Raw genomic sequence first — 27992 nt, 5'->3', positions numbered from 1 at the left:
TCAGTTCCACATGTTTTATTACGTGAACAATTATTACACTAGTGACATTGTGTACTTGTCAGTAACTGGGGTGGGAATAAAAATTTCCACTGGCATTTTGTGCGGACCAGACGGTGGGTACTGTAAACTTCCTGTAAGTGCTTAAAACGATACGTGACAGTATAGTTTCTTCGAATAATTATCAATGGGAGGTACCACACTGTCAGTGTATATACTGACCCGGTGGTTTGAAACGTTGCTTCTGTTAGTTTTATTAAGAATTGTTACTATGGTCATCAATAGGAATTTATTTGGTCTAATGGAACCTATTGGTCTGGAGGTAACTGCCACCTCTTTTGTTGGAGGTTCCTTTTAGGGATAAATCAAATAAAAATTGTATTTTTGCCAAAGGGTAAATCAGTGTCCTTTGTTATTTCAGGTGGTGTTTAATTGATATCTGTATAATGTCCGTGTTTAAGACTTACACGTATCTGTGATAAATCAGTCATGGCTAATTTTCAAAACTTCTGCGATATTAAAAGTATAAAAATCTGGTTAAATATAACTACATAGGCTAAAGTGAGTTATTGTAATCAGATCAGAGTTCTTTTGCAACGTATTCCCACGACAGAACCACTCCTTGTTTTGGGCCTACTTTTAGGTTCGAACAAGAAGCGGAACCACCAAAGCCATCTTCTGTTGCAAGTTCCACCTTAGCACTGCCTGGCACAGTCCCGTGGACGCCGGTGTAGTCTCGCGTTGCTTCGGTATCACCAAAATTTAGAACGACAAGATATCTGAAACGTAAAATAATTATTTGTGATATAAATATGTCAGTATAACTGTTTTTAAAATGCGAATATGCCACAGTAACTGAATTTGACATCCAATTTAATAAAATTGAGAGATAGATGTAAGGACCTTTATTTTGCCAAGTTTGGAATAAAATGGTACAGTAATGTGAGGCAAAACATGAAACGAACCTTTTAACACACTCACACAATAAACACACAATAAACACACACACACACACACACGCATGCACATACACAAACACAATAACACACACGCGCGTACACACATAACAACTATATATAAAATAAAATACGATGCTAAAAGAACAAAATCGAATTTTATTTTAGAAGTTACAATAATTAGAATCTGCTATTTTAAAATATAGTTTTAAATAAAATTGGTCTTCTTGTAAATTATCAGTTTAACTCCATAATTAAAATCTCACCCATCATTGCCGTCAAACTCTCGTACAAACGAGAATACGTGATCGTCGTGGAGAATGAGGAAGTAGTCACCATGTAGAATAGAGGGTTTCATCCTGAAGGCTGTCAAGTTTTTAAACAGTTGAAGTGTTGAGTCATATGCCGCATTTTGAAACTGAAAATATAAATAAATAAATAAATAATTTTTAAAATGGCAGAGGGAAATTTATGTTACAGCAGTTTCAACATAAAACACTCGCACTAAAATTTATAGCAACACATTAAGTAGAATTGTAGAGTTCAAAAAGACCTATATGAAATAACAATTCCAATAAGATCATTATTTCGTATAACTGAATTTATTATGAAGCAGATTTTGTTATGAAGCAGATCTCTCTCTCTCTCTCTCTCTCTCTCTCTCTCTCTCTCTCTCTCTCTCTCTCTCTGTGTGTCTCTCTCTCTCTCTCTCTCTCTCTCTCTCTCTCTCTCTCTCTCTCTCTCTCTCTCTCTCTCTCTCTCTCTCTCTCTCTCTCTCTCTCTCTCTGTGTGTGTGTGTGTGTGTGCATCTCTCTCTCTCTCTCTCTCTCTCTCTCTCTCTCTCTCTCTCTCTCTCTCTCTCTCTCTCTCTCTCTCTCTCTCTCTCTCTCTCTCTCTCTCTCTCGTCTCTGTCTCACTCACCATAACGGAGACCGTTGATTTGTCCGAGTTGATACTGCTCCAGGGGCTACAAGTCCCGCTGCAAAGTGTTTCATTAATGAATCCAGCGTACGTAGTGTTGTCCCACTGCATCGGACTGCGCATGCTCTGATTTCGGATCCACATACCGCTGCCAAAGTTCTTTGTCGAGTCTACCATCCCGATCTCGTCGCCATAGTAATAAAATGGCGTCCCTGGCAACAACATTGTAAGCATCAGAAACGCTCGTGTCATGTTGACATCCAACCTATTAAGTATGCGTTTGCTGTTGTCGTACCCAGCCTGAAATCGGAATACTGGTATAAATATATTATTTAGGCATAAGCGTACGGTGGCGGGAGGTGGGGGCGGATAAAAAAAAAAAAATTCGGTCAAAAACAATAAAGAAATTCGGGCAAAATTACTTTTTTTACCATGTAATTGCATTATTCTTCCCATGTAAAAAATGTGTGGCGATTCGTTTGCAACCATATATAGTTATTTGGCAGTAATAAACGTTATAATCCAGATTCAGGCTCTCTTTTGTTTAATTCGGGCAAAACTCAGCATCAGCCTGCCCTGCCCTCCCCCCCCCCCCTCCCCTTACAAAAATGGGAGCCCGTACGCCTATGTTAGTAGGGTACAGTGTTTCTTTGGCAATTCAGTATCAGTTTGTTTCCATCAATCTACTTTGTAGATGGTATTGGATGCCCTAACTTACGAAGACAAAAATGGCTCAGTATACATTATGTTACCATTAAACCATTGATATATATATAGGCTTGTAAGAAAAAATATACCGCTTGGTCGCTGTGGAAATAGCACGTGGTATTCGGTGCCGCGATGTACCCCCAGGCGATATTCGGTTTTTATGATAAATAGCTAAGGTTTTAGAGATATCAGGGAGAAACAAAAGGAAGGCTCCAGGGGATCGTTGTCCGTCCGGACTGGTAAATATTTTATTTCTGCTCTGTGTATAACCTTGATGTGATTGATGTGACTTTAAATATTTAATACTGTATTATACCAATATTATTTAGACGGTGCTGCCGGTAATCTGACGCAGTAAACTGTAGGCTCACTGTTCTAATATATATAAAGCTTAACCAGTCATCCTAGAGGACCTAGGTAGACTCTAGGTTATTGTCTTTATTGTGATAGGTACCAGTATTAATTCTGTGTTACAAGGTTACTGAATGAGTAGTTAAGGGTTAATTAAAATTTAACCAGTTAGGAATAGAGTTGTAATTCCTTTATTAATTAAGTTCCCCTGGCAGCGTTTCTCAATTATTACACGTTACTGAATGAGTAGTAAGGGTTAATTAAAAATTAACCAGTTAGGAGTAGAGTTGTAATTCCTTTATTACTTAAGTTCCCCTGGAAGCGTTTCCCAATAATCACACGTGTGGGTGTTGTGTCACGGTGAAGTGATTACAATATTGTGTAAACTAGACACCTAAAGATTAACTAATTAAGTGTTCAGTTCTGGGTTGTTATTATTTGTTGTTGTTAATTAACTACTGCGGCAGTACATTTGTCAGCGTAGTAGTAATACAGATTCCAAAGTGTATTGTGTTTTTGTTGTGTTTTCTAGTGAACTAAACGTGCTATATTACATATACTTTATATAAGATCTTATCTCTGATCATACCTAGACGAGCCACGCGGGTATAACTGCCCGTTACAGAGAGATCTAATAGATATACAGTTAGGAGAGATATTTGGATAATCGTGTTTCATTCAGTTACGGGTATTATAGGATCCGCGTGACAGTAGCAATGTAGAATGGGTCGTCGGCTTCAACGCTAACCCTGTCAACAATTTTGACAGGTGAAAATAGTTCTACGTTTTCGGTATATAATTTGCATAATAATGTAATTTGCATACTTATGTTCTAAATATTTGCATACTTATGTCAAAGTATGTGATTTATGTAATGGGCGTGCCCAATGCTATTCCTTAGTAGTGATATGATATATATAGATTTATAAAGAAGGAAAAAGTGCACTACTGTAAGATATAAATACACTGCAGTGCAGTACTTACCATCCAGTTTGCCCATCGTCCGATAGGTATGTTTTTCCACCATCCCCTGACCAGTTTGGAAATTTCCGTCCCATTGTCTGACGACTTCACATCAAGGCAAAATGTGTTCAGCGGAAAGTCGACACCGTCACGGTTAAAGTAACCATAGTGACGCATTACCGATTCAGTATCGCCTTTGATGTCCGCGAAGAGCAATCTGGAAGTAAAGGGAGACAACTATGCATAAAATACTCAATACATGATATTCCATTACCGGGCTCGGTGGAGTCGTGGTTAAGCCATGGGACGTAAGGCTGGTAGGTACTGGGTTCGTAGCCCGGTACCAGATCCCACCCAGAGCTAGTTTCAATTTATAGGTGTAAGACCACTACAAACTCTTCTCTCTCACTAACAACTAACCACTAACAACTAACCCACTATCCTGGACAGACCGCCCAGACAGCTGAAGTGTGTGACCAGGGCTGCGTGCTTGAACTTTAATTGGATATAAACACGATAATAATTTGAAATGAAATGAAATGATAATGCATGAGTGAACTCGTTTTCATTTGGAGGAAAACGATAGTATGATTTAACGACACCACTAGAGCACATTGATTTATTAATCACCGGCTATTTGATGTCAAACATTTTGTAATTCAGACTCGTTGCCTTCAGAGGAAACCTCCTAAATTTGTCATTATCAGCAAGGAATCTTTTATGTGCACTTAGTCCATCAGCCAGAGTGGTCGGTCGGTACCATCTGGGGGGACGAATGCTCATAGTGATTTTTGTCAAGGCCTACATCACATTTATGATAGCATTGCAGGACTCGCAGCTTTCTTTGTGTATCTACCCGTGTTGCGACCCTACCCCCATTTCCTCGACAGTTATGTTTCTACAGAATTACTAAAGGGCATTGTAAAATATTTGTCAGGGCATTTAGGAATGCAAAACTTGGTGGATTGGGTGTTGATGAATTGGAGAATTCAGATATGTTACCAATATTGAATCCTTTGCGGATCACTATGAGCGTTCATCCCCCCACCCACCCCCACCCCACCCCCACCAGGTGGTGCCAATTGGTGAAATTTCGGAAGGAAATGTTTTTATTTAACGACGCACTCAACACATTTTATTTACGGTTATATGGCGTCAGACGTATGGTTAAGGACCACACACATATCGATAGAGGAAACCCACTGTTGCCACTTCATGGACTACTCATTTCGATTAGCAGCAAGGGATCTTTTATATGCACCATCCAACAGACAGGGTAGTACATACCACGGTTTTTGATATGCCAGTCGTGATGCACTGGCTGGATCGAGAAATAGCTAAATCAGCCCACTGATGGGGATCGATCCCAGACCGACCGCGCATCGTGCGAGTGCTGTACCACTGGGCTGCGTCCCGACCCTCAAATTTCGGTTCCTGGCTCATAGACTAACATTTTTGCATACACCACGATGTTCGATATAACAGCTGCTGTTTGGTATACGCGTACTCCCAGAACAGATCAGGGGCAGACTGTGGCAGGCACGGTGGAAGTAAGTAGTCGTTGAGGGGATGGGGGCTGACAGATCGACGAAGCAAAGTTTTTAGGGGGTTCGCGGGTATGCCTCCCCCGTAAAAAGTTTGGAAACTAGATGTCCTTAAATGTATTTTCCTGCATTCTACAAGTAAAATCCATCCATGTTGTTATTACTGCCAAACAGCTACATAGGATTGCAAACGAATCGCTACGCATTTTTCATGGGTTACAACTAATGTTGGGGTTATAATGATATAAATACACGCTGATCAAGTTTCAGGCAAGCTCATTTCCTCCGAATACCTCCATCGTTTTTTCCAGAATTCGAGGAGTTTTTTGCTCCATGATGGGCGTGGGCGTGGGGGGGGGGGGGGGGGGGGGGGGCAGTACCCCCATCGAATCGACCCCCTGTCTCGTACGGTTATGCTGACACAGAAGGGAAAGACTCCAGTAAGAGAATAGGTCTACTCATGGGTTTCAATCCTATGAATCGAGCATATGAAGCGATCACACTACTGACTGACTAGTAACAACTCAGCATTAAAACCTGTCCTGGACAGGTGACACCTTATTGGAACACAAGGAATAAAAATCAAGTTAAAATGAACGGATTAATGGTCTCGTTTTGAGATGGGTGATTTGCTGGCTCGTGAAGAAATGTTGCCATTAATCCCCAGTCAGAAATCTTATTTCAGGAAGACTCGGTTTGAAACGTACTTATAAGTTCCGGTCTCCGTTCCGTATTCATCCAGGAAGAAGCGCCACCTGGCTAACATATCGTGCACTTCCGGCAGCCCATAGGTGTAAGTATGATTCAGTGAGTCATATGAACTCTGAAAAAAATAATTACCTAAATACAAACAAACAAATAAACAATTAAATAAATTAAACAAAAACTTTAAAAAAGAAGAAAAAACCTATAGAAACAAATAAGAAATGAAAAAAAAAAAAAAAAAAAAAAAAAAAAAATATATATATATAACATAAATAACTAGTCTCTAAGTTTGTTGCCCCCCCCCCCCCCCCCGTTTAGTTGTTTTCTTTATATTATATGTCTGTATGAACCCAAATCTGAAGATCCCCTGCTGCATTATCACTACTAGAGGTAGCGTGTTTCTTCTCTTATTCTCTGTTCTACCAATGTCAAAATAGCCATATGTCTAACACCAAACAGTCGTGGTTTAAAATGTTCAGATGTAGGGTTAGTTCTGGGCGATCAGAACATTTCATCAAATTATCTGTTAAACTTAAAAAAAAACCCCAAAACCCACTTTATTTTCCAATACAATATCAAATATTGTACTAATTTGTTTCGCCAAATCAAAATAAAATTCGCCAGTTGATTTTAAAATTCGCGAGTGGCAGAGCTGTTCCTAAGATGCGTCGTTAAACAAACATTCCTTTCTTTTACATTGTCTGAGACTGGCGGACTTGCTAGGGGTTCATCTCTCAGGTCATAATCCTCAAAGAGGTAGCCACTCTCCCGGATGTAGAAGCCGTCCACGCCTTTTGACAGCCAGTGCTGAAGGATGCTCTGTTAATACACACACAACATCAGAATTACACACAAGAACATCTTTATCATCATCAATGGTTTTATCATTATTAATATATATATTTTTTATTATTATCTACCAATATTTTTTTATTAGTATCTAGCTTTTTATCGTTATAAATACTTTTTATTGTTATAATTGTTTTTTTATTATTACTGTCAGTCATTTCCATGTATATGATCACCATGTGATTAGCATTACCACCATAATCGTCATAAAGAATAGCAGTGACATCATAACCATCAATATCATCATCGTAACCACTGACGTAACCAGATCTATAGTCCGTCCCATTATTCTATAAAAATGTTTCTTGTAAATATTATCTGTTTGGTAAGAAAAAAGTAAAAGTGTTTTGAACATAACAAAAAAGTACTATTTTTGTGTTCAATTTACAAATGCATCTACTTGGACATAAATAACCTGTAGTAAATCCATAGTATGAAAAAAGGCGTCCCCTGTGGGACGGACTATAGAGGGGGGAATGGGGACCCAGTCACATCTCTCATTATTTTTGTCGACCACCTTGTAAAGTTTCCTGTTGCTCCATAACACGACGTATAAACAGATTCGATTGGCAATCCCCCAATATAAAATCCTGTCTACGCCAATATTATTAACCATCAACTACTCCCAAACATAACCAATTTTTTTTATCGCTAAGAACATGATCATTAGCAGTTAGAACCAGCAGCACCATCATCATCACTATGACCATTATTATCAGTAAAATGTCCATCGTCATCTCCATTGTCAACACTTAGTGTACCCAGGAGTGTGTGCAGGGAAGTGTGCACACGGAGTTTAGACGATGGCGAGCGTAGTTTATAGGGAGGTGGAGTTGTGCTCTCCGGGAAAATACATCAGAAAAGGATATACATACCTTGTAGCAATGGGTTGAGGTTTCGATCCCCTAAACCACGAAACTCTACAAACGCGCTCGCTATCATCATCATTATTACGCTAATTAGCAGCATCAGCAACATTAGAAGCAATATAATAATAATAATAATAATAATAATAATATAATATAATATAATATAATATAATATAATATAATATAATATAATATAATATATATATATATATATATATATATGAAGTAGCTAATGATTTATGTTCTTGTGGAGAGATTTGGCCGGGACGTCGCCCAATGGTAAAGCGCTCGGTCGACACGCGGTCGGTCTGGGATCGATCCCCGTCGTTGGGCTCATTAGGCCATTTCTCGTTCCAGCCAGTGCACCACGACTGGTATATCAAAGGCCGTGGTATGTACTACCCTGTCTGTGGGATGGTGCATATAAAAGATCCCTTGCTGCTAATCGAAAAGAGTAGCCCATGAAGTGGCGACAGCGGGTTTCCTCTCTCAATCTGTGTGGTCCTTAACCATATGTCTGACGCCATATAACCATAAATAAAATGTGTTGAGTGCGTCGTTAAATAAAACATTTCTTTCTTTCTTTGTGGAGAGAATATTTTAAAAACACGTATTTCTGTATAATGTGTAAGTTCACCTTCAATTCCTCTTTGACCTCCATACTGCGAAGGTTAAGATCGGGCAGGTCTGGGTGGTGCTGATGGAGATAGTACTGCCCTCGTTCAATCAGATTAGTCCAAGCTGATCCGCCCGAAATTTGCAACTACAATAGAATACAACACAATGGAATCAACATTGATGAGATGGAACGGGACATGGCTGGAGAGGATATGATTCATATAGATGGGGTGGGTCAGAACAGAACGGGACGGAATATAATGGAATAAAACGTAATGGAATGGAATGGAATAAAATGGAAGAGAACAGATTAGTACAGAACAATTAGAATAAAGCAAAATAATAATAGAATAGAACTGAATAGATGGGTTGGGGATAAGATGGGATGGGATTGGATGGGATGAGCTGGGATTCGGTAGGTCAGGTCGGGTTGGGTTCGGTTTGAGTCGGTTCGCGAAGGTTCGGGTCGGGTCGGGTCAGGTCAGAAGAAGAATAAGAAGAAAAACGAGAAGACTAAGAAAAAAATCAAGAAGAAGGTAAAGAAAGCAGGAGAAGGATTATGAAGAGTAAAAGAAGAGAAAGTAGAAGTCGGAGAAGAAGAAGAAAAGAAAAAAAAGAAGAAAGAGGGTGAGGAAAAGAAAACAGAAGACGACGAAAAAGGAGGGATAGGAGGCGACAAAGGAGGACACTTCAAAAACTACTGTGGCAGGCACCTGGATGCGATGTGATGTAGCGCGCGCGCGTGTGTGTGTGTGTTCTTGTGTATGATTCTTTCTCTGTATATATATATATATCTTGGGGGCGGGATTTAGCTCAGTCGGTTGAGTGCTCGCTTGAGGTGCTTGCGTCACAGGATCGAACCACCTCGGTTCTTTTCTCGTTCCAACCAGTGCACCACAATTGATCAAAGATCGTGGTATGTGCTTTCCTGTCTGTGGGAAAGTGCATATAAAAGATCCCTTGCTGCATTTGGAAAAATATAGCAGGCTTCCTCTGATGACTACGTGTCAGAATTACCAAATGTTTGACATCCAACAGCCAATGATTAATTAATCAATGTGCTCTAGTGGTGTCGTTAAACAAAACAAACTGTTTACGTGTCTGAAACTGCCCTCACCCAGTTGTTAGGGGGTCCTCCCCCGATGCCATCCTCCCAGACGTAATACTTCTTGAGTTTGCTGGAAGCGTTACTGCTCTCTTTGAACCACGGGTGTTCCTTGCTGGTTAATCCAGGAACGAAGTCCACAATCAAATACATCCCTGAACAAAGAGGAACAGGAATATATTTTAGAACAAAAACATCTACAGAACCTACAGGAATAACTACAGCAGCAGCAACAACAACAACAACAACTACAATTACAACGACTACAACAACAACCACTACTACTACTGCTACAACAACTACAGCAGCAACAACTACAACTACAACGACTATAACAACAACTGCTACTACTACTACTACTACTACTGCAACAACATCAACAACAACAACTACTACTACTACTACTATTACTACTACTACTACTACTACTACTACTACTACTACTACTACTACTACTACTACTACTACTACTACTACTACTACTCAAATACCAACGATGAAGGCGACAAGAAAGTTAAATATCAGACATTAGGCCTATATTATTAAAAAAAAAATTTTTTTAGATATCCTTATGTTATCGTACAGTTACACACATTTCTGCTTTAGATAGATTGTAATTAAAGGTATTAGAAAATAGACTTAAATAATGAAAAATAAAATAAAATAAAATAAATAAAATAACATCAACAAAACTAAAATTTAATATTTGATGTGCTTATGACAAAAAAAAACAAAACAACAACAACAACAGTTACTAAAATCCTCTGTTATTCTGTAACTTTTAGAGAGAGAGTGTTGAAAATAGGCAGAATCGAGAGCACAAGGTACAGCATCTTGTCTCATAGCGAGTTCGAGTCGAAGTCTTTTGTCAGCTGCAGAGCATTATTGTTATCTCTGGTGTGGGATTTAGCTCAGTCGGTTGAGTGCTCGCTTGAGGTGCTTGCGTCGAAGGATCGAACAACGCCGGCGGATACATTGAGCTGATTGGGGTTTTCTCGTTACTGCCAGTGCACCACAACTGGACAAAGACAGATTGTATGTGCGTTCCTGTCTGTGGGAAAGTGCATATAAAAAAAATCCCTTGCTGCCTTAGGAAAACTGTGGCGGGTTTCCTCTGATGACTACCTGTCAGAATTAGCAAATGGTTGACATCAAATAGATGATGATTAGTTAATCAATGTGCTCCAGTGGTGTCGTTCAACAAAAACAAACTTTAACTTTATTTTACCTCTGGAGTGAGTCTCGTTAATGAGGTTGGCAAAGTCGTCGTCGTTGCCAAAGAGAGGATCAATGGCCTTGTGGTCAACGATGTCGTAGTCGTTATTGGAGCCTGGCGTCGTCTGGTAGATCGGACTGATCGAGACTATTCCTACACCGATCTTCTTCAAATAGTCCAGACGGGACGTCAGTCCTATATTAATAACAGTGATATTAACACAGTGTACAGTGTATACAATGTTATTTTAATAAATAAATAAATAAATAAATAAATAAATAAATAATTATATCAACATACTAAAAACAACTAAAACTGTAATAACTAAGTAAAGTAAAGTAAAGTAAAGTAAAGTAAAGTAAAGTAAAGTAAAGTAAAGTATGGTATAGTAAAGTAAAGTAAAGTAAAGTAAAGTAAAATATGGTATAGTAAAGTAAAGTAAAGTAAAGTAAGTAAAGTAAAGTATAGTAAAGTAAAGTAAAGTAAAGTAAAGTATAGTAAAGTAAAGTATAGTAAAGTAAAGTAAACTATAGTAAAGTATAGTATAGTAAAGTATAGTAAAGTAAAGTAGAGTAAAGTAAAGTATAGTAAAGTAAAGTAAAGTAAAGTATAGTAAAGTAAGTATAGTAAAGTAAAGTAAAGTAAAGTAAAGTATGGTATAGTAAAGTAAAGTAAAGTAAAGTAAGTAAAGTAAAGTAAAGTAAAGTAAAGTAAAGTAAAGTAAAGTAAAGTATGGTATGGTAAAGTAAAGTAAAGTAACGTAAAGTAACGTAAAGTAAAGTAAAGTAAAGTAAAGTAAAGTAAAGTAAAGTGAAGTAAAGTGAAGTAAAGTATGGTATAGTAAAGTAAAGTGAAGTAAAGTATGGTATAGTAAAGTAAAGTAAGTAAAGTAAAGTAAAGTAAAGTAAAGTAAAGTAAAGTAAAGTAAAGTAAAGTAAAGTGAAGTAAAGTATGGTATAGTAAAGTAAAGTAAAGTAAAGTAAAGTAAGTAAAGTAAAGTAAAGTAAAGTAAAGTAAAGTAAAGTATGGTATAGTAAAGTAAAGTAAAGTAACGTAAAGTAAAGTAAAGTAAAGTAATGTAACCAACTAACTATCTAACTAGAGAGAGAGAGAGAGAGAGAGTGAGAGAGAGAGAGAGAGAGAGAGAGAGAGAGAGAGAGAGAGAGAGAGGGGGAGGAGGGAGAGTGCATGAGTGAGAGAGACACACGCACACACACACACAGAAAGAGAGAGAGAGAGAGAGAGAGAGAGAGAGAGAGAGAGAGAGAGAGAGAGAGAGAGAGAGAGAGAGAGAGAGAGAGAGAGAGACAGACAGACAGACAGACAGACAGACAGACAGAGATATAAAAAGATACCTTTGATATCTCCCCATCCGTCACTCCCGCTGTCCTGGAAGCTGGGAACATACACTCGATATACGACTTCCTTCTGCCACCAATCCTGTTTGCCGGCACTGCGACATCGCGGGTAGAGCAACACCAGCGCCACCACCGTGATGATCAAGGCCAGCCACCCTAGCAACACAATGGAGATGCACACGAAGCGCATGCGCCGCCACAGCGGTCTGGACGAGTGACGTAACAGGTCCTCTTTGCCCATGCCGCGGTACGGTTGTTCGTTGTAAGGGCTGTTGAGGTTGAGCATGAGACCTCCTGGATCCTTGTACGATGCGCTGCCGTCGTGCTGAAAGGCGGGGTTGTCGACGCCGCCGCCTCCGCCGCCACCAGACCCGCTTTTTGTTGAGTCATCGTCGAGAGGTTTATGGGAGACTATGTAGACGCCGGAACGATCCATTGTAGCTGAAGTTAACAAAACATTGGAATAATCAAATCTCCTAAAAAATATTGTTTAAATGTTCAAAAGTAATTGCCCATTAATAAGCCAACAAAAGAAAGAACCCTGAAACACACACACACACACACACACGTATACACACACACACAACACGCACACACACACATATAACACAAACACACATAACACACACACACATACATAACACGCACACACACACGCAGAGACACATACACACAAACACATACACACACATACACACAGACACACACACACACACACACACACACACAAGCACCACACACACACATAACACACACAACCCAAAAACCCAAACAAACTACTTGCTACTGTGGCAATGCGCTTTTAATTCTTCGTTGTTACTTGCTACTGTCATAATGCGCCTTTAATTCTTCGTTGTTACTTGCTACTGTCATAATGCACATTTAATTCTTCGTTATGTTACGTGCTACTGTCGTAATGCGCCTTTAATTCTTCGTTATGTTACTTGCTACTGTCGTAATGCGCCTTTAATTCTTCGATATGTTACTTGCTACTGTCGTAATGCGCCTTTAATTCTTCGTTATGTTACGTGCTACTTTCGTAATGCGCCTTTACTTCTTCGTTATGTTACTTGCTACTGTCATAATGCGCCTTTAATTCTTTGTTATGTTACTTGCTAAAGTCATAATGCACATTTAATTCTTCGTTATGTTACTTGCTACTGTCATAATGCGCCTTTAATTCTTCGTTATGTTACTTGCTACTGTCATAATGCGCCTTTAATTCTTCGTTATGTTACTTGCTACTGTCATAATGCGCCTTTAATTCTTCGTTACGTTACTTGCTACTATCATAATGCACATTTAATTCTTCGTTATGTTACTTGCTACTGTCATAATGCGCCTTTAATTCTTCGTTATGTTACTTGCTACTGTCATAATGCGCCTTTACTTCTTCGTTAGGTTACTTGCTACTTCATAATGCGCCTTTAATTCTTCGTTATGTTACTTGCTACTTCATAATGCGCCTTTAATTCTTCGTTATGTTACTTGCTACTGTCATAATGCGCCTTTAATTCTTCGTTATTTTACTTGCTACTATGTGACGGAACATGCTCTTAATTTTGTTTTCGCCTGTGGCGATATTAATTGTTTTAGAGGGCCGTGTGCAGTTCCAATATGCACTTAAGTACAGGTGGGCACTTTGTTACGTAATACCTCTGCGCGACGGTGGTCATGTGGCCAGTAGTTACGTAATACCTCCGCGAGTGCGGTTTTTACGACCGTGATTTGGCGACTATGCGTCATCAAGTCTGGCCATCTAAGGAAAATTGTCGTCTTGGTCGCTGTCGAAATATCACTTGTAGGTATTCGGTACCGCGATGTGCCCCCAGGCGATATTTGGTTTTATAATAAATAGCTAGGGTTTTAGAGATATGGGGGAAAAACATATTGGAAGACTTCCAGGGAAAGCGTCCGTTTGGACTTGGTAAATATTATTTCTGCTCTGTTGTATAACCTTGATGTCATTGATGTGACTTTAAATATTTTAATAATGTATTATACCAATATTAGTTAGACGGTGCTGCCGGTAATCTGACGCAGTAAACTGTAGGCTCACTGTTCTAATATATATATAAAGCTTAACCAGTCATCCTAGAGGACCTAGGTAAACTGTAGGTTATTGCCTTTATTGTGATAGGTACCAGTATTAATTCTATATTACAAGGTTACTGAATGAGTAGTTAAGGGTTAATTAAAAATTAACCAGTTAGGAATAGAGTTGTAATTCCTTTATTAATTAAATTCCCCTGGAAGCGTTTCTCAAATTATCACACGTGTGTGTGTTGTATCACGGTGAAGTGATTAGAATATTGTGTAAACTAGACACCTAGAGATTAACTAATTAAGTGATCAGTTCTGGGTTGTTATTATTTGTTGTTGTTAATTAACTACTGCGGCAGTACATTTGTCAGCGTAGTATTAATACAGATTCCAAAGTGTATTGTGTTTTTGTTGTGTTTACTAGTGAACTAAACGTGCTATAATAACACATATTTATATAAGATCATATCTCCTAATATACCTAGAGACGAGCCACTCGGGTTTTGAACTGCCCGATACAGAGAGATCTAATAGATATACAGTTAGGAGAGATATTTGGATAATCGTGTTTTATTCGGTTACGGGTATTATAGGATCCCCGTGACATACTGTCATAATGCATCTTTAAAACGACAGACCCTAGTTTGTAAACACTACAACCTATTTGTCACTATTGATGCTGTTTTCGATCACTTAAATTACAGTTGTATCTGTACACCTGAAGTCGTTCTGTTCATCCAGATTTTTGTAACACACCGAAACTCATTTTTCATAATTTTAAAAACGCACGTTCGTCTGAGAAGTAAATGTTGAAGAATGGATGAATGAATGAATTAACGACATCCCAGCATGAAAAATACATCGGCTATTGGGTGTCAAACCACGGCAATGCAAACAAATTAGGTGATGATCAACATCAATATAAAAATTCAAGATTTAAATAAAAACAGTGTAAAGAACTGTGCAAAAACACTAATATCACAAATAGATACTGACTTTTACTCAAGATTTTAATTTGTGCTGTATTAGCCATTCTAAAAGAGATTGTTACACCCCTGCAACACGGTTAGGTTACAGCACGCGCAAGGGTAAATGTTAAAGAGACAAGCTCTAGTTATTTGTAGATGGTATGTTCCCATTTAAACACCACGGACTTCAGCTTCTCTCTGTTATAACCGTACTCTGATGTGATGCAGGTTTGTAGATTAGCTAAATTTAATATCTATTTTCTAGAGCTGAAACTAGGGTCTGCTCGTTTAATGCTTTGTTGTTTTACTTGCTACTGTGACAATGTACTTTTAATTCTTTGGGGTTTTCTTTTCAAATGCCTACTACGTCTGTGGATTGATTGAGCAATATTTAAAGACGTACTATTCGCTCTTTTCTTCTAAATTTATGTGTGTATAAGGTGAAGGAGTTCGGGGGACGACCTGTGGCGGATCTAGGGGTGGGGGTGGGGTGGGTGGGGGGGTGGGGGTCCAAGGTGTCCGGACCCCCCCCCCTCAAATTTGAGAAGTGCCCCTTTTATTTAGGATGTTTAGGTTTTTTACAAATTTATTTATTCTGTCAATGTATAGAACACTGTAGAATACGTCTGCCAGCGTCCCTGTTGTAGCACTATTATTTTATGGTCCATGTGAACCGTGTGTAATTTTTCAATAGTGCCTTTTTATAATGTTATGGTGCTCTTTTTGTCTTGGATTAGAAAAGCTGGATCCGCCCCAGACGACCCTCCTACTCAAGCATATTTGTATTAAATATATTGACAGCGAGATTCGACCCTTCTGCCCCTATAGACTTCGCTCGCAACAGTCTAGACCCCCTAAAGGCTCATATCGACTGGATGCGGCGCGTGTGTTGGATCCGGCTGAAAAAACAGAATCGACATACATTAGTGTTATTGAGACAGTATACGTGCGATGAGTGCCTCTGAAAACGGAAGCAGCCAGTCGCACACACACGCCGCATCCAGTCTATATGCGCCTTAAAGGTGTGGCATACAATAAATGTAACGGCTTGTGGCCACTCCGTCAAAACTGCGGTTTTCTCGAGAATCCTGGGAGAAAAATATCAACTATTCATCTCGAATCCATTAAAACAGCAGCCAGGACCAGGCCCCGTGCTTATAAACCGTAAAGTCTAGACTTTAATAAAGTTCAGACTTTAACGTCATGGCAACGCCATTCAAATAGCATTACGTTAAAGTCTGGACTTTATTAAAGTCTAGACTTTAAGTTTTATAAGCACGGGCCCTGTGCTTATAAAACGTTTAGAGTCCAGACTGAATCTCTAATGACGTCACGCATACAATTTGTATGACATGACTAATAGAATCTATCACCGTTGTGAGGTATAGCTAAGGCATTTCCAACCCGAGGGACAAAATGTTTTTGTGAGGTCCGAGGTTTACTGAGGCCCTTACAAAAAACATTTTGTCCTGAGGGTTGGAATTGTCTTTTATCATCCATTAAAGGCTTATGTAGGAGATATCGCTGGCACTATAATTTGTGATATCTCCTGATTGGTCAAATTTTAATCACAAGACAATGTTTTGTTACGTCACTGTGTTTGTTTCAGCGCTAAACCTACTATTAGTGACGTAACACCACTGTCGTTCTGCTAGTTAACGAGTCTACCACTGAATTCAACCCACATTCTGACATTATTTCAACTGTCGCAAATAAAAAGAATGATAATGGATGATAAAAAGAATACCCCTCTCGTGTCTTGTGATATCATAATTTATCAGCACTCGTTGATAAAAGTATAAAATCCTCGGCAAGCCTCGGATTTCATACTTTTATCAACTCGTGCTGATAAATTATGATATCACAAGACACTCGGGGAGTATCCTCCATATCTATCTATACCTCACATCGGTGATTGATTCTTTTTCTTGCCCATTTAATTACAGTAACAAAACATTAATTTTGTAAGCTACGGTTTGTTTATTGTATAACGATTCGTATACATTTCACCTGCAAACACATTTAATCATACGCGGAAATAAATATGTAACAATTTACCACTATATATAAATTTGAAAATATTAATTTGTTTAAACATTTTTAAAACAATCATACAACGTGAAATGGCAAACAGAATTGTGAAAACCATGAGTTATGACATCAGTCGTTGTAAAACATTATGACGTCACACGTATGTAGAAATCGTCTAGCCCTCGGGTCGTACAGATTTTTCTCACATCCCTAACCATGGAAGACAGATTTATTCCACATGGGCTGACGTCATGGAGTAGGACTTTCTCTCATCTATCCCATGAAAGAAAGTCATGTAAGAAATTCCTATCCTACATGGGATATCACGCGCTTGCGTTTAACATGGCGTCGTTGGTAATATATGACGTCATATTAATGTGAGGTGGTGACGTGAGGTCATTAGACACAGTTTTAAATTAATATTTTGTTATTAAAACCTTCATTTTAAAAACTATCTTGTTAATTTGCCTCGTCCCTGACAACAAATTATGTACCCTCGGGTGGAATAGCCCTGTCCCACATGGATACATAATGGAGGATTCTTTTAATCTAGCCATAGGTTCAGACAGATTTTTCAAGCACCATGCAAAAGCTGGATGACCCTGTCCAGTGGGCAATTAGTGTCTTTTACTCTTGAGTCTAGACTGAAAGTTTTATAAGCATCAGGCCAGTTCTCTGTAAATGGGGCGATGTAATACAAATGTAAAATGTGACATCCCAACCTAACCTCTTGGTGACCCATATCTTAATTTAAATGATTTACATAATTTACATAAATTTGTTACAAAAAATAGCAAGTAATTTAAGGCATAATATTTACATTATGTACGTTTGATACTGCTCGTGTAATACAGCTCAATGTCAATAAAGAACTATGATGCAATACTATTTTGAATTTATTCAGAATGAGAAACTTTGTGTGAAACTAGCCTCGAATAAACAACGCTTAATTCGTGAAAACGTAATGTCTACCTAGCGCCCGATCACAAACTACCTAGGTTAGAACGCATACACAGAGGCGGGTCCATCGGGGGGGAGGTGGGTGACCAGGGTCCCTAAATATATTCAAGTTCCTCTTTCTTTTCTTTCTTTTTGTTTGAAAATGTTCATTGGAATGCCCTTTTTGCGATTTTATTTGGGTGGGGAGGCACGGGAGCCATTATAAAATCATACTTACATACATACCTAGTGTGGATTGCCCCCCCCCCCCCCTCCGCCGCACCCAATAGTGAGTTGGTCTCCCAATATATAATCCTAACCACGCTAGTGGGTGTATGTGCCCATTTTCCTCAATCCCCTCCAAATACTTCCTGGAACCGCCTCTGACATCTACACACCAACACACACATACCTACGTGCACACCATGTAACAAGTGTAGTAGTTAAGAAGAACAACGCACGAACTGATTTAGTTTGCACATTTTTAGTATATATACGGTTTTGTGTGTCCGCCATATATTTATGTACTTATTCATTCCCCCCGTCCCGATCTTATCGGAGGTCGGACTCTGGATGGGCGTGTTCGAAACCCTAGTGGTATATGGGCACGTTGAATTAGTTATCTATCTATCTATCTATCTATCTATCTATCTATCTATCTAACTTATTCATTTTGGTTGCTTAGCTATCCGATTATTTGTGAACTAAGCTATATACTCACCAGTCGTCCCGTTGTATAACTATGTAAATTAGTCATTGAAACCATGTGGGTCCTGCTCGTACATAATATTTACCTGGGAACGCGACCGGGTAAGATAACACGAAACTCTTTCAACGGATCACATTGCCACAAAACTAAAGGCATCGAGTTTTAAAACCCCCCAGAAAAAGAAAAAAAAAACAAGAAAGAAAAAACCCCCCACCTTTAAAGTGTTTTTGTTAACGACACTGCTAGAGCACATTGATATATTAATCTTAGGCTAACTATGAATGCTACCGGGGTAACATAACACATAACCCTTTCAACCGATCACGCTGACATAAAACTAAAACCATCGAGTTATTAAGGAAAACCTCAAAGTTTGCTTTGTTTAACGACACCACTAGAGCAATTGATTTATAATCATCGGCTATTGGATGTCAAACATTTGATAGTTGTGACTCGTAGTCATCAGAGGAAAAGTTAGTTTGTTTTGTTTAACGACACCACTAGAACACATTGATTAATTAATCATAGGCTATTGTATGTTATTCAAACATTTGGTAATTCTGACGTATAGTCCTAGAGAGGAAACCCGCTATTTTTTTTTTTCATTAGCAGCAAGGGATCTTTTATATGCACCATTCACAAACTTGTTATACCAGGTGTGGTGCACTGGCTGGGACGAGAAATAGCCCACTGATGAGGATCGATCTTACACCGACCGCACACTTAGCAAGCCTTTTGTCCTTAGGCTACCCCCCCCCCCCCCCCCCCCCCCCCACACACACACACCTTCAAACATGATGACCTAACCTGCGTATCATTACGAAAATACGACAGGTATAAAGGGTGATAGATCGGGCGGGACCGGAGATGGATCAGGATGTGCGAGATTCATATTCACGAGTCATAGGAATATCTGGGTGATTTATTATTATTATTATTATTATTTACATTTTAAAAATATATATATTTGCAGGGGGCGGGAAGGCGGTGTTCTTTCCCGCTTCAGGACGAAACGTAGCTAAAGTGGTAAAGCGCTCGCCCGATGCGCGGTCGATTTAGGGCCTATTAGGCAATTCTGGCATTTGCAGCACGGCCGACTGGTATACCAAAGGCCGTGGTATGTTTTAATCTGTCAGTGGGAAAGAACATATAAAATACTCATTGTTGTAATAAAAACATTTCCTGGAAAAAACTAAATCAGTATACTCTAGCAGCATCACTAAACATTGAATGAATGAATGAAGGAATGAAGGAAGGAAGGAACGTTTAATGACACCCCAGCTCAAAAATAAATCGGCTATTGGGTGTCAACAATGGTAAAAACAAAACAAACTAACTTTTTTTTATGTATAAAGAAAAGGGTTATTCAACCGTAGAGCTATCCGGTTTTCCAGTTTATTCTCGTATTAACCATTTTTCTATGACTGGTACATGAACAAAATATTGAATGCACCACCTTTAACGAAATCGCTAAAGCACATTGATTTATTAACCATTGTCTATTGAACTGGATGTCACACATTTCGTAATTGTGACACGTAGTCAGAGGAAACTCGGTTTGTTTTTCAGTTAGCAGCATGAACCTTTTGAAAGGCATTTTCCTCACAGACAGGACAGCACATGCTAAGGTATGGAGTACTGTTTGGGTATTGTTCGACAAATCCGCTAGCCCGACGCCCAAGGCTAGTGCTTTTTCAAGTCGGGCTAAAGACAAATGTTAAACCACTAGTAGTACTGCTTAAAAACAACACAAAATAAAAACAGAGGTCTCTGAGCTTCATTAACGATTCTTGCGGTCAAGTAAAGGTTATCTCAACTTTCTACTTTATATTATCATTTATTAAAGGCTTTTGTAGGTGATATCGCTAGCACTATAATTTGCGATATCTCCTGCGATATTCTCCTAGGAGATATGGCTTCTTTTGTTACGTCGCTGTGTATGTTTCAGCGCTAAACCTATCGTTAGTGACGTAACGCCACTATCGTTCTGCTAGTTAACGAGTCTACCGCTACCAAATATAGTTATATTCAACCCACAACGGATGATAAAAAGAATACCCCCTCGTGTCTTGTGATATCATAATGTATCAGCACTCGTTGATAAAAGTATAAAAAGCCTCGGCAAGCCTCGGATTTCATAATTTTATCAACTCGTGCTGATAAATTATGATATCACAAGACACTCGGGGAGTATCCTCTATTTAAATGACTCAGTGTTTTAGTAATATGCACTAAACAGAGAGACTACTCTCATTGAACAAGGAAGATATGGAATTGAACGATCAGAGAGAAAATTCCACATGTGTAATCGGGATAACACTGAAGATGAATTTCATTTTATTTTAATATGTCCATTGTATTTACATATTGACATATTATATTTTTTAAAATACTACTAATTAAATTTGTAATTAATACTATTACTGTCTGTTTAGAATAGAAAACAACTCTGTAACCTTGAAAAATATTTTTAAATGTGCATTACATTTAAGATCGCAACATGTATAACTGTCCATCCTACACTTGTTTATGTTGATGATTGTTTATATAGAGAATAATACATGAATGACCGTTAAATACCATTTATCTCACAAGGAGTTGTTTTAAAATGTATCTAACTGGCGAAAGTTATTTACAGCCGTTGCACTTGTAGCTGACTTACGCGTCACAGACACATGATTGTCAGGTTAACTATACGACACAATGTAATCGATTTCCATCGCGCTGTTTTCTTATTGGACGTATGGCATTGGTGACCTGGTCATCACCTAGGAGCAGCCAGTTGTATGTCTTAACAAGTATGTGTAATCATAATAGGTAATCAGAAATGGAAAGAAATGTTTTATTTAATGACACACTCAACACATTTTATTTACGGTTATATGGCGTCAGACATATGGTTAAGGACCACAAATATTGAGGGAGGAAACCCGCTGTCACCACTTCATGGGCTACTCTTTTCGATTAGCTGCAATGGATCTTTTTATATGCACCATCCCATAGACAGGATAGCACATACCACGGCATTTGATGTACCAGTCGTGGTGCACTGGCTGGTGCGAGAAATAGCCCAATGGGCCCACCGACGGGGATCGATCCCACACCGACCGCGCATCAAGCTAGCGCTTTACCACTGGGCTACGCCTCGCCCCATCATAAATGGTGTTCTCACCAACAGAAATATGTTTTATATTAGTGTATATAATTGGTTGCTTGTGAGTCACACGGCTTAAAGGGACAGTCCTCAGTTTGTTGCCATTGTTAAGATGTTGTTTCAAAGACAACATATTTGAATTAAATACATTTTCCTGCATAAAATATCAGTGTCTGTATATCTAAATGTGTGTCTGATCGTCCCAGTATTGTATTAGCTGAAATGTTGTATTTGTTTCTCAATATATTTTCTTTTCGTGCGTACGAAATTGTTGGGAGACCAAATCCAGTTTGGGCTACATACAAATAAGAGGACAACAAGAAACACTGAATATACAGACGCCTATATTCTAAAGAAGAAACAATATTTACTATGTAGTTGTAGTCGTTAAAATAGGTTATTAACCAGAACATCTTACAATGGCAACAAAATCAGGACTGTTTCTTTAAAGTAAATAAACGTCTGCTACTACTACATGGGTGGCCGTTAGATACCATTGATCTTACAACGGGTTGTAAGATAAATGGTATCTAAAGGACACGTACGTTGTATTCTATTTTATACATATCTTTAAAACAAAATTTAAAATACATTTAAAGGCCAATTCCAACCTAAACCTATTTACGGCCCTGGCGCTTATAGTTAACTTATGCGTCATATATAAGTCGATTTCAGGTTAACTTGTTCGTCACAGGGTGATCGATTTCGATTGTGTGGGGTTTTATTTATTGATTTATTTTTGTATTATTATTGGATTGTATGCCTTGTTGACCACGAAGCGATCTTAACGCTAATATCACCGTAAGTGCATAAGGTATTAATGGACTCAAGGTAGTATATCTATAAAATGTTATTACACTTCTATGTGTTAACAGTATGTGTTTTTTAAAATAACGAATGATGTTCTCACCAACGAGTGTGTCAAGTTGGTTTCAAAGAGATTGTTTAATGACACCACAAGAGCACATTGATTTATTGACCATCGGCTATTGGATGATGTCAAACATTCGGCAATTTCGACATTAAGTCTTAGAGAGGAAACCCGCTACATTTTCCCATTAGTAGCAAGGGGTCTTTTATATGCACCGCCCCACAGACAGGACAGCACATACCACGGCCTTTAATATATCAGTAGAGGTGCACTGGCTGGGACGAGAAATAGTCCAATGGGCCAACCGACGGGGATCGATCCCAAACAAACCGCCCATTAAGCGAGCACTTTACCACTGGGCTACGCAATAAACATGCAGATTTCGAAACTTACAGGTTACAACACCCCCCCCCCCCCCCCCACCACACACACATGTCTTTACCACTACGGGTGTATAAGAAGGATGTTTTACAGTCAGTACCTGGATCCTTATGCAGGTCCGCCATTTCCATAACGTATGCCGTACCCACAAGACAACTGCCCAAGACAAACACACTGTCCAAGGTATGATCAAAGTCTTGCCGTAACACCGTGTGAGCACCCGCCACGTAACTCCACTCAGTGATATGTTTATCAAGTGGTGTAATGTTGGCTTGTATATCGGTCCTATTGCATATAGGTTGTGCATTATACAAATATGCAGTTACCTGTCAAAGTTCGAGATATTGCTTATAAATGCAAATAATATTATCATAGATAATATTGTGATAAGAATTTTTTTTTTTTTAAATTGAGCAATTATTGTTCCAATTATTTATGGTTTATTGTATTCAAAATGAAACGGATGTGGACATAGTTTTAAGTTGTATTATTGGAGTGAGTCACCTACAGTGTTAACCGCAACAGGCAATCGTTTCGATTTATGAACGAGGCTAGCGACAAATGATGAAAATTGTACTACAGGATAACAAACCTATCAATTATACACACATCTACGTACGCACGAGAAACGAGAAAATGTAATGTAACGACTTTTTAGCACATTTTAAATCACAGCTAATTAGTGTCTTACACGTTCATGCCAAAACGTGTTCAAGAGAGAGAGAGAGAGAGAGAGAGAGAGAGAGAGAGAGAGAGAGAGAGAGAGAGAGAGAGAGAGAGAGAGCGGAACAAACAAAAAAAGTATTCCGGTCATTCAGCGCGATAGATCCTATAAGCGGTCTAATACTCCCTACAAAACAGAATTGCAGAAATTTTAATAAAGTAATTTTATTTCACTTTATGTTCGTGCTTCGTGCTTATATCAAATTAATGTTTAAGCATGCTGTACTGGGCAGATACCTCGATTATCTGGGCTGTCTGTAGAAGTTAGTTGTAAGTGGGCAGTTAGAGAAGCCAGTGTAGTGGACTTACCCACCCCAATCCCCACTCGAGCCGTTATATACTTTCAATGGGTGGGAGCCGGTACCGGGGTGCGAATCCACTATAGGTACCAGCCTAAAACCCAACGGTTTGGCCACTATACACAATGAAGTCGTGCTCACCATTAAGAGTTTTCCGTGAATTTATGACGTGCCAGGGGTTTATCTGCTGTCAGTTTTGAAACATGTTGAATCGCGACGTTACACGAAAACTATAATGACTTAACAATAATTCGAGTAGTTCTTGGTTTCAAAGCTGCAATCTCGCCTCGACATGTTTGTGATAGCGTTCTCTAATGGAAAACACGAACAACAACAAGTTGGGTACACATGTGTGTTATCTCTATCACCGATTATCGTCAAGTGCCGTAATACAATATAAAGTTAAGTGGTTTTTATTGTTTTATTTGTAATCAGTGTTGTGTTTGGGTTTGGTGTTTGTTTTGCCAACCAGTGACCCACGACTGGTACATCAAAGGCCGTGGTATGTACTCCCCTGTGTTTGGAAAAGTGAATTATAAAACATTAAAAGATACTTGTTGCTTTATTGGTAGGCACTGTTTAAGTAACGAGTACTCTTTCGGTCAATTATATCTCTCATTCTCTCTCTCTCTGTCTCTCTCTCTCTCTCTGTGTGTCTCTGTCTCTGTCTGTATCTGTGTCCCTGTGTCTCTCTGTGTGTGTGTGTGTCTCTCTCTCTCTCTCTCTCTCTCTGTCTCTGTGTGTGTGTGTGTGTCTCTCTCTCTCTCTCTCTCTCTCTCTCTCTCTCTCTCTGTCTCTCTCTCTCTCTCTCTCTCTCTCTCTCTCCTCTCTCTCTCTCTCTCTCTCTCTCTCTCTCTCTCTCTCTCTCTCTCTCACCCGTGTCTGAATAACCATTTGCAAAATACAAAATATCCTGAGGTCAGGTTAATCTTAAATTTTCCTTTCCTTTCATCTAGTCTTTGCCTCTTCATTGTCCACACCTTATCGTTCCGGCATACACACTAGCAATTTCTTGTAGGGCATCATTCAAGCGTTACACCGGGTGCAGTCTAGTGTTTACCTTCTGGCTACGTTCAAAAAACTGTGTTCTCGGAGGCCGGGTAAGATGTCTGACCGTCCAGTTTGGATGTTAAAGGAAATGTTTCAATGCGTTGATCGACACCTGCTAGACATTTAAATTATTGGTGATGTCTAACGTGCACAATATCTTGGCTAGGCTTTTGATTCCAGAGGAGAGAGAGAAAGAGGACTGAGCGTCTCCAGGAGGGAGAGACGTCGGGGGGGAGAGTCAGGAGAGAGTGCTTGTGGTGAGTCTCTCACTGTGGAGAGGGGAGTCATGGATCGGGCGAGCGAGAGATCTCTCTCTCAAGGAGAGCAACATAAAAATAGTCCTGAGGAGGGAAATTTGTCCTTTTCCTTTCATCTAGAGCCTCTTCAGCGATGAGTAGAAAACGCCGGAGAGACCGTCAAACAGAAAACATTTCTTTTAGTGTCAATTCACACACACCCACCAGTTAGTTTTATAAAAAATCCCTGAGAGACCCTGTGTTCGGAGGGAGGTAACCCCATTTTTTGAGAGAGGAACACCCTGAACACATTTTTAAATTAACTGGGTTGAGACTAGAGAGATCTTGAGTTTTGCTGAGAGATAGATAGAGAGAGAGAGCGAGAGGACAGAGACAGATAGAGAGAGAGAGAGAGAGAGAGAGAGATAGAGCGAGACATAGAACAGAGACAGAAAGCAGAGAGAGAGAGAGAGAGAGAGAGAGAGAGAGAGAGAGAGAGAGAGATACAGACAGAGAGAGAAATAGAGAGAAGAGAGAGATAGAGAGAGAGAAACAGAGACATATACCACAGCAAAGAGAACAGAGAGAGATGAGAGAGAGGGGGGGGGGAGAGAGAGAACCATTTAGAGAGATAGTCAGAAGAGAAGTAGAGAGAATACACACTATCCTACCGATAAAGCAACAAAAGATCTTTCATATGAAATTCCCCATATACAGAACAGCAGAAACCACGATCTTTTATATACCATTCGTGGGACACTGGTTGCTACGGGGACAAGAATGATGTTATGATATGAAGGTGAAGTGATATTGTAATTTTAATGAATATCAATTTTACTAACAGAAAAGGCGGCATTGATACCACGATATACCTGTACCGACCCCACTAAACGACACTAAACCATTTACACTAGAACTGTGCATTGCATATTTCAATAAACTGAATCTAAAAACAACCACAACTAACAGTTAGATATGTGAAAATACGTAAACATTTCTTACCAGTTTGTCAGCAGTTGCTCGTCGCCGTTCTAACTCTTGCCCGTAAACAGACCCAAAGGTATGTGAAGGCACTCTGTAAAGTAGGTCAAACTTATTTGCAGTCGTCGACCCGTTACCTGCAGGATGAGTACGTATCCGCTGTCAGGGGCGCATTACCACTGAGCCTTACAGTCCGCTTGCGTTGAAAGGACACACTGTCCCGAACAGTCAGTCCAGATAGCTGAGATGTGTGTTTATGTGTTTATCCAGGGCAGCGTACTTGAACCGTAATTAGATATAAACACGAAACTAAGTTTAAATGAATGAATAAAAATAATGAATAAAAAATTCATTCATCCGTACAATACCTACTGACAATGGAAATTACTTACTTTTAATGCATGCATGACAGTTAAGTAGTAACTTTTGTATTAAACTATAGATCTTCATATGTGGATGTCATGGGGCGAGCTTCCGTTTGTTTTCCGTATACGTAAGTGGTGTGATTTTTTAAACTGGCCGAATGTCCCTCCGAATGTGTTTTCCCCAATGTATCACCGAATGCTTTCCGTTTGTTTTCCGAATGTTTTGAGTATGGTTTCAGAATGCTTTCAGAATAGACCGAATACTTCCCGCATGTTGACTTCGAAAGGTTTCCTTTCCGAACGCTTTCCGTATGCTTTCCGAATGCTTTCAGAACACGGCGAATCGACCTAGAATGGACCGAACTCTTTCCGCATGCTTTCCGCAAGGGTTCGGAAAGCGTTCGGAAAGGGTTCGTCGTGTTCTATGTCCATTCAGGGTGTTCGGAAAGCATACGGAACATACTGTGCATTCTGGAAGGTACGAGCAGTTCGGAAAATGTTCTGAAAGAATACTGGAAGGGTTCTGGCTATTCGTTATACATTCGGCGGCATAAATGAAAAAAAAAATCCGGAAAGGATACTGAAAACGTTCGGAAAGCATTCGTCATGTTCTAGGTCCATTCGGGGTGTTCGGAAAGCATACGGAACCCAGCACCTCCAAATTTTCATTCCGAATGCACCAAGAACTAGACGCATGCTTCCCGAACGTTTTCCGTACATGCCGTATGCTCCTAGAATGCTTCCCGAATACTTCCCGAATACACATGGACGCCACATTCGGATGGTCGATGAAAATTATTTTGAACATGCACAACAAATTTTTGGAGCTACCGAATGCCGTTCCGTATGTATCCGTACGGAGCCGAACAACAACCACTTTTGTCAGATTCCTTGAGTGGTTGTTGTGTTGCTTCTATTTTCCTCTTATCCATTTCTTTCTCCGTCGTATATTCTCCATCTTGTTTTCTTGACTGTTTTACTTTTCTCGATTCCTTCCCGTGATTCCATTAGTTCTCCCATCTCGCAATGTTCCCCCCCCCCCCCCCCCCCCCACACACACACACAATGTGCATCATTTTTGG

General features: G+C 39.3%; 1 protein-coding gene across 1 annotated transcript; it reads right to left on the bottom strand.

Moving 5' to 3' along the window:
* On the bottom strand, positions 1-26719 carry LOC121385336 (neutral and basic amino acid transport protein rBAT-like). Its single transcript, XM_041515978.1, has 11 exons — positions 26567-26719; positions 12158-12601; positions 10815-10997; positions 9599-9741; positions 8501-8626; positions 6842-6964; positions 6148-6263; positions 3918-4113; positions 1875-2174; positions 1220-1371; positions 1-776 (listed from the first exon to the last, which is right to left on the bottom strand). Exons 2-11 carry the CDS (start codon positions 12594-12596, stop codon positions 578-580), a joined length of 1977 nt encoding a protein of 658 aa, XP_041371912.1. The 5' UTR covers positions 12597-12601; positions 26567-26719; the 3' UTR covers positions 1-577.
* Positions 26720-27992: the final 1273 nt, after the last annotated feature.

The sequence above is a fragment of the Gigantopelta aegis genome, chromosome 11 (genome assembly GCF_016097555.1).
Source record: "Gigantopelta aegis isolate Gae_Host chromosome 11, Gae_host_genome, whole genome shotgun sequence".
In the NCBI taxonomy this organism is placed as follows: Eukaryota; Metazoa; Mollusca; class Gastropoda; order Neomphalida; family Peltospiridae; genus Gigantopelta; species Gigantopelta aegis.
The sequence above is the reverse complement of the archived record's forward strand: the minus strand, read 5'-3'. Positions and strand labels throughout refer to the sequence as shown.

Bases quoted from the DNA above. Each gene is read 5' to 3' on its own strand.
- LOC121385336 (XM_041515978.1), bottom strand. From the start codon at position 12,596: ATGGATCGTTCCGGCGTCTACATAGTCTCCCATAAACCTCTCGACGAT. The intron at 4,114-6,147 runs GTACGTTTCAAA...CTTTACTTCCAG, and splicing joins ACGGAGACCGGAACTTATAA to ATTGCTCTTCGCGGACATCA. The intron at 2,175-3,917 runs GTAAGTACTGCA...TTCCGATTTCAG, and splicing joins GACGATGGGCAAACTGGATG to GCTGGGTACGACAACAGCAA.